Source organism: Macaca thibetana, chromosome 19, assembly GCF_024542745.1.
Source record: "Macaca thibetana thibetana isolate TM-01 chromosome 19, ASM2454274v1, whole genome shotgun sequence".
In the NCBI taxonomy this organism is placed as follows: Eukaryota; Metazoa; Chordata; class Mammalia; order Primates; family Cercopithecidae; genus Macaca; species Macaca thibetana.
In genome coordinates, this window is record NC_065596.1 from 49,888,412 (window position 1) to 49,904,715 (window position 16,304).

Here is a 16,304-nt window from a genome sequence, read left to right on the forward strand (position 1 = left end):
TAATTTATAAATGAAACTTTATCACAGGGATGTATGTATGGGAAAAAAACATAGTATACAGAGGGTCTGAAACCATCCAAAGTTTCAGGCATCCACTGAGGGACTTGAAACATATTCCCACAGAAAGCGGGACAGCTCTACTCCACATCGCATTACACTGGGAAGCACACATTGCCTGGCTGTCTCCACTTCAGTGATGTTAAGACTGATCAGTGTTTAGATGTTGCACAATTTGTTATTGAGGGAAAAAGAAAACAACAGTAAAGGCTACTAGTTAAAGATGAAACTTTCATGAAGGTCTACTGATCCCTTCATACATACCCAATAGAAATGGGCACCTGTGATGCTTCTCTATGTAACTAAAGACCTGACCTTTTTTATTTCCCAGAAATCCTTTTTTTCCTACCATAGATACACAGGAAAAATAAAACGATATTCTAAGGCTGTTCTCACCATTTGGTAATTCATCACTGGAATCTTAAAGGAAATATTACAACCCAAACACTGGTTTCTCTATTGGTACAAAAAGGATGCTCCAAACAAAGAGAATATCCATAAACAGGGCAAGGTGTGAAAAGTAAATAAAAATAAAACAGACAAGGAGAGTATGTGCTCTTATCCTCTCTATATACCTAAGAGAAGTCCTCAGCACCTCCCCAATAACCCAGCCAAACTGGAAACCTCTAATTAATTCCATGAACACAGAACACTGTGCCCCTTTCAGATGTGCCTCTCACACTAATGCAAATGTGCCTCTCACACTAATGCAGATGTGCCTCTCACACTAATGCAGATGTGCCTCTCACACTAATGCAGATGTGCCTCTCACACTAATGCAGATGTGCTGCATAAAAGTTACAGTATCTGGCAGGGTGCAGTGGCTCATGCCTGTCACCCCAACACTTTGGGAGGCCGAGGCAGGCAGATCATTTGAGGTCAGGAGTTCAACACCAGCCTGGCTAACATGGTGAAACCCCGTTTCTATTAAAAATGCAAAAATTAGCTAGAGGTGGTTGTGCGTGCCTATAATCCCAGCTACTTAGGAGGCTGAGGCAGGAGAATTGCCTGAACCCAGAAGGCAGAGGTTGCAGTGAGATGAGATTGCACCACTGCACTCCAGCCCAGGCAAGAGTGAGAGCATCTCAAACACAAACAAAACAAAGCAAGTCATAGTATCATCCTTCCTAGTACTAAAAAGGTAGCAATACTTTAAAAACTTGGCACTGACAAAAGGCCCTTATTTAAAAGTTAATTCACATTTGGACGTAGTCACGTGCCACATAACAACATTTCGGCCAGCAACAGATGACACGTACCACAGTGGACTCGTAAAATGATAATGGAGCTGAAAAATTCCTATTGCCTAGTGACATCATAGCCATCATAATGTCATAGCATAGTCACTTTGTTTCTTAAATAGATTTACTATAGCCTAAGTGCACAGTGTTTATAAAGTCTACAATAGTGTATGGTAACGTCCTAGGCCTTCACATTCACTCACAGGCTCACACAAAGAAACTTCCAGTCCTGCAAGCTCCATTTATGAAAGATGCCTTACATAGGTATATAATTTTTAATCTTTTATACAGTATTTTTTTAATAGAGATAGGGTCTCCCTCTATTATCCAGGCTAGAGTGCAATGGTGCAATTATAGTTCACTGAAACCTTAAATGCCTGGGCTCAAGTGATCCTCCCACCTCAGCCTCCCGACTTGTTGGCACTACAGTTTGCACACATCATGCCTGGCTAATTTTTCTTTTCTTTTTTTTTTTGTAGAGATGGGGTCTTGCTATGTTGCCCAGGCTGGTCTAGAACTCCTGGCCTTAAGCAATCCTTCTCAGTCTCCCAAAGCACTGGGATTATAGGCGTGAGCCACCATACCTGGCCTTTGTATTTTTACTGTACCTGTTCTATGTTTAGATATATTTAGTTACACAAATACTTACCATTGTGTTACAACTGCCTACAGTATTTAACATAGTAACTTGCTGTCCAGGTTTGTAGCCTAGATGCAGTAGGTTATAACATATAGCCTAGGTGTGCAGTAGGCCATACTATCTATGTTTGTGTAAGTACACTCTATGATATTCGCACAATGATAAAATCACCTAATATGCATTTCTCAGAACATATCCCCCTTGTTAAGTGACACGTGACTGTACTATGATTCTTTAATTACTTTAATGTAGTGCTTTTCCTCTAATAAAATCCTAATACTCCTATCTGGTAGATGAAGATGCTCTAAAATCTTTTATCTATGATCATATACCAAATCAGCCTCCAGAGATGGCTCACAGATTCACACAGGGCATGGCAGATATTTTCACCAAGATACTGCAGGCCCACTGAACTTCCTGCTTTGTATGCAGTCTAGAGTCCTGTCGACACTTGGTATGTCTGGAATAATATTAAATCACACTGTCCAGAATAACTTCCATCTATTTTCACAGGGCTCAATTTTATCTTGGGTTAGGTATAAAAAAGAACACTTCTGAAAGATAGTAAAATAGTTTATGGTCAATGAAATATTTTCATGGTTCAATGTTGCTTCATTCTTAATAATCATAAAACCTCTCAACTGCTCTGGACTCATTTTAATGACAGTTCTCTCGTGGCTGTGAATCACAGTTCACCAGCATCTTAATTGGCAAGGTAACTACAGAAAAAGGGCTTCCTCCTGAGCTTCATTAAGTTTTCACAAATGACAGTAGCTTCAACTTCTTACACTTAATTTTCTTTGTTTAACACGAACAGTCAATGCAAATCCCCCAGCAGCTTGATGGGTAGATATTCTTACAAGTTTTTAAAAAGCCTTTATACTCTTGATTTTTTTCTTTCAGTAGATTAGTAGACATGCTAAGTTTTTTAAAACTAGCAGTTATTACTCAAAACTTTCAGTAGATACTAATAATTATAGACCACTCCAATATTATCAGCCCTGAAGCAAGATGCAAGAAAACAAATGAGCAATAATTAATCAACTCTTACATTTCAAGAGGAATACAAAAAAGCAGCTACAGGTGGAAGGGAGAAAAACACAGGATGCTAATGATGGCAACACAACAGAGGCTTATGAGTCAACAGTGATAATGAAACCAGTTCATGATGGCTTATACCTGCCAAAGTCTAGGCACCAGACACTATTTTAAGTGCTTTATGTTGTTCTGACTTACTTATTTCTCAAATACCCTGTAGAGTAAGTACTCTTAGTCTTCCCATTCTAAAGATAAGGAAATGGACATATCGAAAGGTTATGTAACTGACTCAAGGATCACTTTGTCCCCAAGTGTGCAGGCCAAGACTTAGGCCCAGACCGCATGCAATCTGATCGTTACTCTGTTGTCTCTTAACTACTGGGAGTGTAGTCCACTGTAAAAGAGTTATGTTCCCCCTTTAAGATGAATACTATTACTCTGTTCCGTGTCTGATATTCTGACTTTCAACTGTGCAATTTTTCTGCAACATGGAACAAGTTCATTAATAGGAGAGCATTAGATTTCTGAAATATACCATACCTGAGATTATGAAAGGCAACAACGAATGCTACAGTCACTGTGATGGACAGAACAAATACGTAAGCATAAAAAAGCAGAGTGTCTGAAAGCCTTCCAAATGTATTAAAAGGCAGGAGGCCAAAAGCTTCTTCACACAGATAGAGATTTGCATCAAAATCCCTAGGGAACAAATGGAAAGCAAAGTATTAAATTCAATACAAGACAAAGAAATGACATTACATCTTTCCTCAAAGGGAGTCTGTAATTAATAGGTGAAGGCATAATGACAACTTAAGTTTTAAAGTCCCTGCTGATTCAACAGAAAATAGCAAACATAGATTTTCAATTCAGTTATACCTTGTTGCTCCAAGCCCAAATTTTGCCTTCAGAAATTTAAATATGTGTTCATCTGACTTCAGGTTAAGAATTTTCTATCGAGGAAAGAGAAAACAAAAATTGCTATTAGTCCTTTAGGCATAGTTTCCTGATAATTTCCCATTGAATTTATATATTCAGTGTCCAATTTCATAGGAGCGGGTGGGTGTATAAAATCAGTAAATGCTCACAGTAGTTCTCAGAACTGAGGAATTCCAAAGCAGGGACTTCCAAACTCCTTCCAATCCCCACTCCCCATTTTAGCATAATCCTTTATTCAAAAAACATCTTATACATAAGTTAAATATGCAAAATAGGTAAAAGATGAGATTTTTTGGTTTCAGGGAGAGGGAGAAGGCTGAGGCATAGTAAGCGTAAGTTTTCAGACCAGAAAACTGACAAGACGATGATCTGAAACCTCAAATAGATACACCACCCACAAGGCCTGTCTGGCTTTGGGGCTTTTGGTCTGCAGATATAATCGATCCAAGACTTATTCACTCAAAGACAATTCAAGACAGTTGTAACCCTCAAGGGGTGGACAGACAAATATGAGTGTTCATCATTAATGATTACAATTTTAACTCATATAATTCTATTTTAAATTTGTGGCTTAAAAATCCATATATAATAACACAAATGGTGAAGAAATTCTATTCGAAGAAAAATGAAGATAGGGAAAAAACATGAAGCCACAACTGAGTTCAGTACACACAATATATTCATTAGAGATGAGCCATAAATCTGGTCTTTTGCATTCCAGCAGCAAATGCAAAGAGGTAGGTCAATATATTTATGTTACTCACAGGTTTATAAGAGTAAAACAAAACAGTTGCTCAGAAGAGATCCTAACAGTCCTAGAACTGAGACTCAAAATAAATTTTTCCCATGGGTACAGCAAAAACAGCAAGGACTTTCAAGGAAAAGTTTCTCTACTTCCTCTTGTTGTAGGTCACTGACAAGACATCAAGTGCAATTCAACAGATGTTATTCTTTGGGGATTCAAAAAATGGTGGTCCAGGGATGCAGCTCTTTACTGATTTAATCCAAGAACAGGTCACTGAATATGTATAGTGGGTCAATGGAAGAAGTGTGTATCTTTTGGCCACTTTTCCAGAAATGCTAGCAGTTCCACTCAAATAAGTTTTTGAAAAAAATTTTTTTAGTAGAGTTTAGGTTTTGCTATGTTTCCCAGGATGGTTTTGAACTCCTAGCTAGCCTTAGGCGATCCTCCCACCTTAGCCTCCTAAAATGTTGGAATTACAGGCATAAGCCACCATACCTGGCTTTGAATAAGCTTTTTAATTTTTGTGGGCACATAGTAGATGTATGCATTTATGGAGTATATGAATATTTTTTTACAAGCATATAGTGTGTAATAATCCCACCAGGATAAATGGGGTATTCATCAACTCAAAAAAAAGCTTTTGGCTGAGTGCAGCGGCTCGTGTCTGTAATCCTAGCACTGTGGGAGGCTGAAGTTGGGGGATACCTTGAGCCCAGGTGTTTGAGACCGGCCTGGGAAACATGGCAAGATCCCATCTGTACAAAAATTGTGAAAATTAGCCAGGTGTGGTGGCACACACCTGTAGTCCCCGCTACTCAGGCTGAAGTGGAATGACTGCTTGAGCCCAGGAGGTCAAGACTGCCATGAACCAAGATCGTGCCACTGTACTCCAGTCTGGGTGGCACAGTGAGATCCCGTCTCAAAAAAACAAAAACAGAAACAAAAGTAGAAATTTAAAAATAAATTATTGACAAGTACTGGACTGTATGGAGTTTAAGAACATACTGACAGCCGAGCATGGTGGCTCACGCCTATAATCCTTTGGGAGGCCAAGGCAGGTGAACTGCTTGAGCCTAGGAGTTTAAGACCAGCCTGGACAACACAACAAAACCTTGTCTCTACAAAAAATACAAAAATTAGCGTGGTGATATGCATCTATAGTCCCAGCTACTCAGGAGGCTGAGGTGGGAGGACACCTAAGCCCAGGAGATCGAGGGTGCAGTGAGCCGTGACCACACCAGTGCATTCCAGTCTGGGTGAGAGATCCTGTCCAAAAAAACAAAACAAAACAAAAAAAAGAACACAGTGACGTAGTGACTGGCTGAGTGAAGACTCTTTTTTTCTTTGATAGTCAACAGATGTGAACAAGGACCACAGTTCTCTTGTGGAAAAGGAGCTTGTTTTGCAGATGCCTCCTATCCTGAGACCAACCTTCTAGGACAGGCAAAATTATCTGAAGAAATCAATGTAGTTTTGCTCTAGCATAAAAACAAATGGGACATCAAGGTCCAAGAACTATACCTTTAATAAAGCCTACCCTGAAAAAAAATTAAAAAGCCAATAAAAACATTTAAAAAGTATGTTAAACTAAGCAGAGCCCCTGGGGCGATGTAAAAATCTTAGCAAAGCACCTACTGGACATAAAACCAATGGATGCCTACGTTACTAAATGAGTTGTTCCGTTAGGCATGTTACATATAAGTCAGTTAAATGTTGGGAAAAATGAGCTTAACTCTTCTTTCTAGCAGAAAGTAGATAGTAAGGCCAGTTTACTTATTAACTGAACTCAATAAAAATCATGTCTTTTTTCTTTAAGTACCACAGTACAGAAAGCTATGTGTATATTATGGTACTAAAAATAAAAAAATTTAAATTTAGGGAAATATTTGTTTAATGCTTTTTAAGCTTTTAAAAGTTTCATAACAAAAGGTAAGTTCAAGGTGGAACATAAGAGTACATAGAAATGAATGACTAAAATCAATAAAATAATCGTTGTTACTAAGACGAAGTTAAAATTGAGCCTGTTTGAAGTAAAACCGGTAACTCTCCAGTCACGGTAATACACTTTATAAAGCAAGAATTTATTTAAAATTGAAAGTTTCAAAGAAGCCAGGTGTGGTGGCACCTGTAGTCCTAGCAACCTGGGAGGCTAAGGTGGGAGGGCCATTTGAGACCAAGGGTTCAAGGACAGCCTGGGAAATGGCAAGGCCCAGTCTCTAAAAAAATTAGTTTATTAAAAATGAAAAAGAAAGTTTCAAAAATTATCCCAATGCCATAAGTTAATTAAAAATACATTAAATATATCATTTTATTAACTTACCTTAATTATGTTGTTGAGAAAAAGTGTCAAACATAAAACCATAAATAAATGTAACAAAAGTTTCCCAAGCCTATTAAGGAAGCTTCCAGTTTTCAGATTTTTCTAGAAATTAAAAGAGTTATGTTTTAATTCTTAAGTTTTAAAATAACTTCATAAACACTGAAGATAAGCTTACTTAAGGATTTAAAAACACTGGCTCATATAACATAAAGGGAAAATACACGTGGAAAATACAACCTACTCATTTTCATGGGCCTCAGCCTTACACGCCCGCCACCACTTAATATCTATGATCTTTCTAGTAGTAAATGAGTCACTTAATAATGAGTTTCGTAAGATGAGGAAATGTGTCCTAGTCTTTTTTTTTTTTCCTAATTATTTTTTAAGACCTTAGCAACTGGACGATTGGGGTCTGCCATTTGGAAGGTATTCAGGATATGCTGACCGAACAAACTGTTACATTTTTTTTTTTTTTTCTCTTTTTCTTTTGAGACGGGGTCTCACTCTGTTGCCCAGGCTGGAGGGCAGCAGAGTGATCTCAGCTCACTGCAAGCTCCCCTTCCCGGGTTCACGCCATTCTCCTGCCTCAGCCTCCCGAGTAGCTGGGACTACAGGCGCCCGCCACAACGTCCAGCTAATGTTTTGTATTTTTAGTAGAGATGGGGTTTCACCATGTTAGCCAGGATGGTCTTGATCTCCTGACCTCGTGATCTGCCCTCTTCGGCCTCCCAAAGTGCTGGGATTACAGGCATGAGCCACCTTGCCCGGCCCTGTTACATCTTTTATCCATTAATTCCCACATCACAGACATAGTTACAACTCAGTTACATAAAAGACCTATAGGTGTAAAAAGAAGTACATTGTGCCTTTTGACATGTAATAGTTTTCTTATAATCATCAGATAATTTTATACATTGTTAAATATAATAATATCTTAACAGTTCAAATACGAGTAATATTTATTTATAATTAAGGTTAAAAGGATGACTGTGAACTGCTGTTTTTGATAGTCAACTAAAAGCCTTTGTCCATAACAATTCTCACTCAAAAGACTAATAAGAAAAATGATTTCTTTTTCTCAAAGTGGAAAACAATGGCTTCTTGACACAGAAATGTTTCTAGTATATGTGAAACAGGATGTTATAATTTTAAGCAAAAACAAATGACTCATGTCTTATGTAAATACAAGAAATTTAATTATATAAATAAAGCTAAAAGAGCAAGTCATTGTTTTCAAACATGATTTGACAATACCCTAGGAAATGTTTCACTGTTTCTAAAGCTATTTATTTGGATTTTCAAAATTCTCAAAACAGAGTTAATTGTGGTTCACCTAAAAGTAACTAGTATGGTATGGAAGGATGGGGAAAAGAGTAGCTTTACTACATCAAATGACAACAGGGTATCCACCAACGTGAAAGACTGTGATGAACACGCTCCCAACATAAGCAGGAGACTCTTCTCGCTCCTGAGTTCACACTCATGAAAATTAAAAACTTTTCTCTTTTTACTTTAACTTTAAATCAGTGGCATTCAACCAAGCACCTTTAGCCGATCCCCACATTGAAGGTAAGGTTCCATTTCTCTAAGAAATAACTGTCAAAACAAAAAGATGACCTCAGAAAGCTTGAAACAGAAATGCTACCACACGCATATGAAAAAGCACACAATGCCACTTGCGCTTTTTAGTGCGAAGTCAGGTCGTAAATTTCCCTTTGTATGCTGTATGAAAATAAGGTTCAATAAGCCACGCAATTAAAAAAAGGTTACTTCAATAAACGACAAAAAAAAAAAGTCCTACCTGAAGTTTTCTTGCAACGAATACTGAAAGGTTAAAACTGATGAGCAGTGATCCAAGAATCATGGAATTAAAAAACTGAAGAATGCAGACCAGGAGTAAACTTGTTATCTGTATTCCATACAGCCACGTCGCCTGCAAGAACCAAAGATTAGATGAGTACAAATATTTTACCAAGAGATCACCACATGCCGACATGTTGGTCATGAGTTGGATACAACCTCAGCTTACAAATAATGCAGAAAACACACATAGCTTTAAGAAACACAATCTAGGCTGGGCGTGGTGGCTCACACCTGTAATCCCAGCACTCTGGGAAGCCGAGGTGGGTGGGATCACTGGAGGCCAGGAGTTCAAGACCAGTCTGGCCAACATGGTGAAACCCCATCTCTATTAAAAATCCAAAAAAAAAAAAAAGGCCTAGTGCGGTGGCTCATGCTTGTAATCCCAGCACTTTGGGGAGGCCAAGGCGGGCAGATCACAAGGTCAGGAAATCGAGACTATCCTGACTAAGAAGTGAAACCCCGTCTCTACTAAAAAATACAAAAAATCAGTCAGGCGTGGCGGCAGGTGCCTGTAGTCCCAGCTACTCGGGAAGCTGAGGCAGGAGAATGGCATGAACCCGGGAGGCAGAGCTTGCAGTGAGCTGAGATCACGCCACTGCACTCCACACTGGGGGACCGAGCGAGACTCCGTCTCAAAAAAAAAAACCAGGTGTGGTGGCTCGTGCCTGTGATCCCAGCTACTTGGGAGGCCGAGATAGAAGAATCGCTTGAACCCATGAGACAGAGGTTGCAATGAGCCCGAGAATGCGCCACTACACTCCAGCCTGGGCAACAGAGCGAGACTCCATCACAATAAAAAAAAAAAAAAAAGAAACACAATCTAAAAAAGGAAACTAAATCATATACATACCAACTGTTTATTTACCTTTTAATAACAAGTCTTCTAACATTAATTAAAAGGGAAGTAAAGAGGGATGATATGAAGTAGAGGATATAAACAACAACATAAATGTATTTATTTCTGGGAATTGGCAAAGGCCATTTGTAATCTTCAGTTTTCTTTTCAACTATTTCAGTTTCTGTTTATGGTCAACAATAAGTACTTTACTGTGTGCTCTGTTATTTCCTAGCTTTCCATACTCTATACTTTAGGACTGTTTCATTCCTTGCTTTGTCTGTGTGAGTGTGTGCCCAGATACCCTGATCAGACTGCAAACCCCTCCTGCTGCATGACCTTGTTTTCTCTGACCTCACAGCTTCACAGCAGGCAGCACAGTACAGTGGGCAATGACATCAGCTCCGGCACCAACAGCACGGCACTGCAGTTCCGATTCTGCTGCACACCAGCTATGTGACCTAAATGGTTCATCCGTGAACCAGAGACGATGACACCTTCCTCACAGAGTTGATGTAGGGTCTGACAAGAACCAGATGTGGTAATGTATGAAAATGCCTGGTGGCCAAGCACGGTGGCTAATGCCTGTAATCCCAACATCTTGGGAAGCTGAGACAGGAGGATCGCTTGAGCCCGGGAGTTCAAGACCAGCCTGGGAAACACAGCGAGACTGTGTCTCTACAAAAATAAAAAAAACTAACCAGGTATGGTAGTGCAAAAGCCTGTAGTCCCAGCTGGTCACGAAGCTGAGGCAGGAGGATCACTTGAGTCCAGGAGGTTGAGGCTGCAGTAAGCTATGATTGCTCCACTGCACTCCAGCCGGGGTAACAGAGCAAGACCTGGTCTCTAAAAAAAAAGAGGGGGATGGGCGGGTGGGGAGGAAATGCCTGGCACATAATGAGCGCTAAGGATTAACTCTCGATGTAATGAAAATTGTTGACAGGTTGATACTAAAAGCAGCAAAACACAACTAACTTGAATACACGAAACATGCCACAAAGGAAAAAAAGGCAGTTCCTAACAAAGAGTGGACACTTATTCTGTTAGTTTTCTTCTTCTCTTTCAAATCAGACAATGCCATACTCATACTGACATGTGAAAAATACCAGTTTTATTCAGCAGCAAATCTGATTTTCTCCATGGTTTTGTTCTCTTAACCTCAAGGGAAACAAACCTATTGATAGAAGCATTGAAAAGTGAGGCTTGCAGCAGTTCAGCGCTTTGCTTAGTGTCAGTGGGAACCCAGGGAAATGGATGCGGATGATCTTTAGGATCATGAAGATAATGTATCTTACTCTAGGAGAGTTAGACACTTCAGAAAAACACAAACAAGAAATAGCAATCGATAGGTAGGCTCTTGAGTCAAAACCCAGCACCATTACCTAAAGAAATAATATTGATTTCATAGCAGTATATAGTATTTCATGTACAGGATTTTACATCCTTCACATCCTACCATATCCTTTTCTCACATCAGTGACTATTCTGTGAAAACTTAAATTTTAAATGGTTATGTAACATTCCACCATATGCCATAATTTGTTTGCCACTGGACCATTTAGGTGTTTCTGGCTTTTTATTAACATTGTGAACATCCTTTTAAAATTTTTTTCAGATCTGATTCTCAGAATTTCTAATCGAATTCTGATTAGTTATGTATTTTGTTCACTGCTGTATCCCCAGCACCTTAAAGAATACCCACCAGAAGAGTGGCACTTAATAAACATTGGAGGAATGGATGAATAAAAACATTTCCTTAGGGATAGATTCCTGAGTACAATTACTGGTTAGAGAAGGAAGAGTTTTTCCTTCTTAGCAGTTTTATTAGTTGATATAATTCATACACCATCAAATTCACCCATTTAAAGTGTACACTTCATGATTTTTGGTATATTCACAGAATTGTGCAACTATCACCTCGGTCTAATTTTATGACATTCTCATCACTCCAAAAGAAACCCATATCCACTAGCCATCACTCGCCATCATCCCCTACCCCCAGCCCCGGCAACCACTGATGCACTGTTCTCTACAGATTTGTAAATTCTGGACATTTCACAGAAATGGAATAAAGTGCAATCTTTTTTGGCTATCTTCTCTTACTTAGCACGGTGTTCTCAAGTTTCATCCATGTTGCACCATGTATCAACATTCTTTTTTATTGCTGAACACTATTTATTGCACGGCCAGACTACATTGTTTATGGAAGGGATATGGGCATTCGGGTGGTTTCCACTTTGTAGCTATGAATCACACTGCTATGAACATTCATATACAAATATTTTTGCATGGTTATGTTTTCATTTCTCTTGGTATGTATCTAGGAGTGGGACTGCTAAATCATATGGTAGCTCTATATTTAAAATCAGGAAACGCTGAGGAAATGCTGGTTTTCAAAGTGACTACATCATTTTATAATCCCATCATCATCAACGTATGAGAGCTCTAATTTCTCCACATCCGTGACATTTATCTCTGTTTTTTAATTTTAGCCATCCAAGTGGGTGTAAATTGGTATCTGCTTGTGGTTTTGATTTGCATTTCCCTGATAGCTAATGATGTTGAGCATCTTTTCATGTGTTTATTGGACATTTATGTATCTTACTTAGAGAAATATCTACCCAAATCCTTTGCTATTTTATCACTGAAAGAGTTATAAGAGTTCTTCATACATTCTGGAATTCCTGATCAGATATATGATTACAAATATTCTCTCTCGTTCTGTGGGCTGTCTTTTCACTTTCTTAATACTACACTTTTGAGTACAACAGTTTTAATTTTGATGAAGTCCAACTAATCTGCTTTTGTAAAAGTCACTTGTGCTTTTGGTGTTGTATCTAAGAAAGTCTGTGCTACTCCAAGTCATGGAGAGTTATTACTATGTTTTCTTCTAAAAGTTTTGGTTTTAGCTCTTACACTTAGGTCTGTGATTCGCTTTGAGTTAGTGTGTACAGTGAGAGGAAGGGGCTCAACTTCATGCTTTTGCATGTCGATATGTTATTCCTGCATCATTTGTTGAAAAGACCATTAATTCTCCATTTAATTATCTTCAAACCCTTGTTGAAAATCAACTGACCATTTCTAGTGAGGGTTTATCTCTCTCAATTCTATTCCTTGGGTTTACGTCAACCCTTCTGCCAGTATCACACTGTCCTGATTACTATAGCTTTCTAGTAAGTTTTGTAATTGGAAAGTGTGAGTCTTCCAACTTTACTCTTCTTTTTGAAGATTGTTTTAGCTATTCTGGGTCCCCTGAGTTTCCATATGAATTTCAGGATCAGCTTGTCAATTTCTGCAAAAACTCCTCCTGGGATTCTGAGAGGGAATGTGTTGAATTTGTAGATCAATTTGGGGAGCACTGCCATCTTAACAAAGTTAAGTCTTCCAACCCAAGAACATGCATTATCTTTCCAATCTAGGTGTTTAAAACTTTCAGCAATGCTTTGTGGTGTTTTGTAAAGCACAAGTTATCACTTTGGGTTAAATCTGTACCTATGCATTTGACTCTTTTTGATGCTCTTCTTTCTAGGCAGTGTTTGTGTCCTTTGTTCCCTTTTCTCATCGGTTTATAAATGGTTTTCTCATGGATGTGTAGGAACTCTTTAAGGATACTAACTCATTTACAAATGCTTTTTTTCCAAAAACATCTTTCTGCTTGCCTTTATTTGTGGGTGTTTTTTGATGTTTACAGTTCTTTTTATATCAAGTGAGCCTATTTCCAGAAAAAGGGGCAGTTTGTGTAACAACAAGATTGTATAGTTTTATATACATTCAAATGAAACATTGCTGATGAACAGCCAAAAATGTAAAATTGAGCAGTACTGTGTATTAGGAAGTCCTGGATTATCAGTGGTATACTGGATATTCTTTCCCGGTTCTATTAGTACAGTACAGTATAGAAACAAGGCAGCAAGAATATAGTTGACCCCCGAACAACACAAGTCCAATTATACATAAGATTTTATTCTTCCTCTGCTACTCCTGAGACAGCAAGACCAACCCCTCCTGTACCTCCTCCTCCTCGGCCTACTCAATGTGAAGACGATGAGGATGAAGACCTTTGTGATGATCCACTTCCACTTAATAAACAGTAAGTACATTTACTCTTCCTTTGGATTTAACATTTCCCTTTCTCTAGCTTACTTTAAGAACATAGTACATAATGCATCACATACAAAATACGTGTTAATCAACTATGTTATTGATAAGGCTTCTGGTCAACAGTAGGCTACTAGTGGTTGAGTTTTTGGGGAGTCAAAAATTGTGTGCAGATTTTCAACTGCTGGGGGGAGACACTGGCACCCATAGCTCCTGTGTTGTTCAAGGGACAACTGTATATCCTTTCTGTGTATAATAACTGCAGTTGTCTTCAATGGATCGTGTTCAGGCTCCTTATCACCATTCATAATAACCACAGTTAACATCTATAAAATACCAAAATTTTTCCATATGACCCACGTATGACTCATTCAAACTTAGGCAGCCTGGTTGCAGACCCTGTGTGCTTAACCACTATGCTATACTGGCTACCACATAAATAGTACCACAGAGGCTCAAAACTTTGCTTTATACATTTGTGTACATTTAAGGGGTACAAGTACAGTTTTGTTACATGTATATAACATATACTGATGAAGTCTGGGCTTTTCCTGTATCTATCACTCAAGTAATGTGAATTGTATCCATTAAGCACTCAACACCCACCCACCTCCCACTCTTCCTGAGACTCAGAACTTTGGAAGTCTGTTAAGATTGAAAAGTTTTAATGTTCCAAGGCAATTATGGAGGAGGTTCACAATTTTACTAATCTTTCAAAGAGCCAGCTCCGTCCGTCCGTCCGTCCGTCCATCCATCCGTCCGTCCGTCCGTCCGTCCGTCCATCCATCCATCCATCCATCCAATCCATCCATCCATCCATCCAGGATGGAGTGCAATTTCACGGTCTTGGCTCACTGCAGCCTTCGCCTACTGGATTCAAGTGATCCTCCCGCTCAGCCTCCCAAGTAGCTGGGATTACAGGTACCCACCACCACGCTGAGCTAATTTTTGTATTTTTAGTAGAGATGGGGTTTCACCATGTTGGCCAGGCTGGTCTTGAACTCCTGACCTCAGGTGATCCACCCGCCTCAGCCTCCCAAAGTGCTGGGATTATAGGTGTGAGCCACCGTGCCCGACCAAGCTAGCTCTTTTTAATTAATTCTATTATTCATACGTTTTCAATAGCATTGATTTCTGCTCTTTACTATTTTCTTCTCCTGGCTTGAATTTATTTCGTTCCCTTTTTTAAGGTGAAAGCTTGGATGACTGATTTCAGACTTTCTGTCTTTTCTAATGTAAGTATTTTAGTGCTACACATTTTCCTCTTAATACTGCTTTGGATGTGTCCCACAAATTTAAATATGCTTCACTTTCATTTTCATTGAGTTCAATGCTCTCCAAGGGTTCCTCTTTGACTCTTTTTTAGTGTATATCTTTATATTTTTTTAAAGTGGTTATTCTGGCTATTACTACTATACATGTAATAGTGAGTTTAACTCCCAAGTATTGAAACATTTCCTGTTATCTTTCTGTACTGATTTCAAATTTGAATCCATTGTAGTCAGAGATTATATTCTCTATAATCTTAATTCATTTATGTTTGTTGTTTTATGGCTCAGGAGATAGTCTATGTTGGTAAGTATTCTGTGACTGCTTGAAAAGAATGAGTATTCTGCTGTTGTTGGGTGGAGTTTCTGTAAATGATTATTAGATTCTGTTGGTTGAAGGTGTTGTTGGGTTCTATATCTCTGACGATTTTCTGTCTGGTGTTCTTTCAATTGTCCAGAGAGAGGTGTTGAAGTCTCAAACTACAATTGTGAATTTGTTTATTTCTCCTTTCAGTTCGGTCAGTTTTTGCTTCACCCATGTCGCAGTACTGTTGTTTGGTGCAGGTACACTTAGGATTGCTATGCCTTCTTGGTACACTAAACCTTTTATCATTATATAATGTTCTGTTCTGTCCCTAGTAATTTTCTTTGCTCTGATATCTACTTTCTCTGATATTAACATAGCTACTCCTTTCTTTTGATTAATACTTGCATGTTATATCTTTCTCCACCCTTCTACTTTCAACTTATCTATACTGTTGTATTTGAAGTGTGTTTTAGACAACAGTTGGGTCATGCTTTTTAAATCCACCCTGCCATCTCTTTAATTAGTATATTTAGATCATTTACCTTTAATGTAATTATTGCTATTTTAGGTATTAAATCTGCTCTTTTATTCTTTTTTGTTTGCTTGTTTCTAATTCCTGCTTTCTTCTTCCTGCCTTCCTATGGGTTATCTGAACATTTTTAGAATTTCATATTTATTTATCTATACTGTTTTTTCATGTACCGTCTCGTATAGTTTTTTAAAGTGGTTATTCTGGCTATTACATTATGCATTAATAACTTATTACAGACTAGTGGTATGGACATTTTAACTGTTTGAGTGAGGCATAGAACCCTAACCTCCATTAAAGTCTCATTACCCTTCCCATTTTATATTGTTTTAAGTATTTCTTTTACATACAGAGAACCGCATAAGACAGTGCTATAATTTTTGCTTCAGCCATCAAATATAATATATATATTCTTTTGAGACGAAGT

General features: G+C 38.4%; 2 protein-coding genes across 7 annotated transcripts in view; both read right to left on the reverse strand.

The window, feature by feature from the left end:
• Positions 1–16,304, reverse strand: part of PDCD5 (programmed cell death 5) — a 1,006,786-nt gene that overhangs the window by 129,668 nt on the left and 860,814 nt on the right. The gene's annotated exons all lie outside the window — the stretch shown is intronic.
• The window catches only part of DPY19L3 (dpy-19 like C-mannosyltransferase 3), a 75,231-nt gene that overhangs the window by 22,176 nt on the left and 36,751 nt on the right, over positions 1–16,304 (reverse strand). For 2 of the 3 annotated variants that reach the window (XM_050771986.1, XM_050771985.1), the window contains exons 9-12: positions 8,779–8,910; positions 6,978–7,079; positions 3,853–3,926; positions 3,517–3,675 (exon numbers count right to left, since the gene is read on the reverse strand). In XM_050771986.1, the coding sequence (XP_050627943.1) occupies positions 3,517–3,675; positions 3,853–3,926; positions 6,978–7,079; positions 8,779–8,910 (467 nt within the window). The remainder of the gene's footprint in view (positions 1–3,516; positions 3,676–3,852; positions 3,927–6,977; positions 7,080–8,778; positions 8,911–16,304) is intronic. The other variant, XM_050771987.1, reaches the window with a different exon arrangement.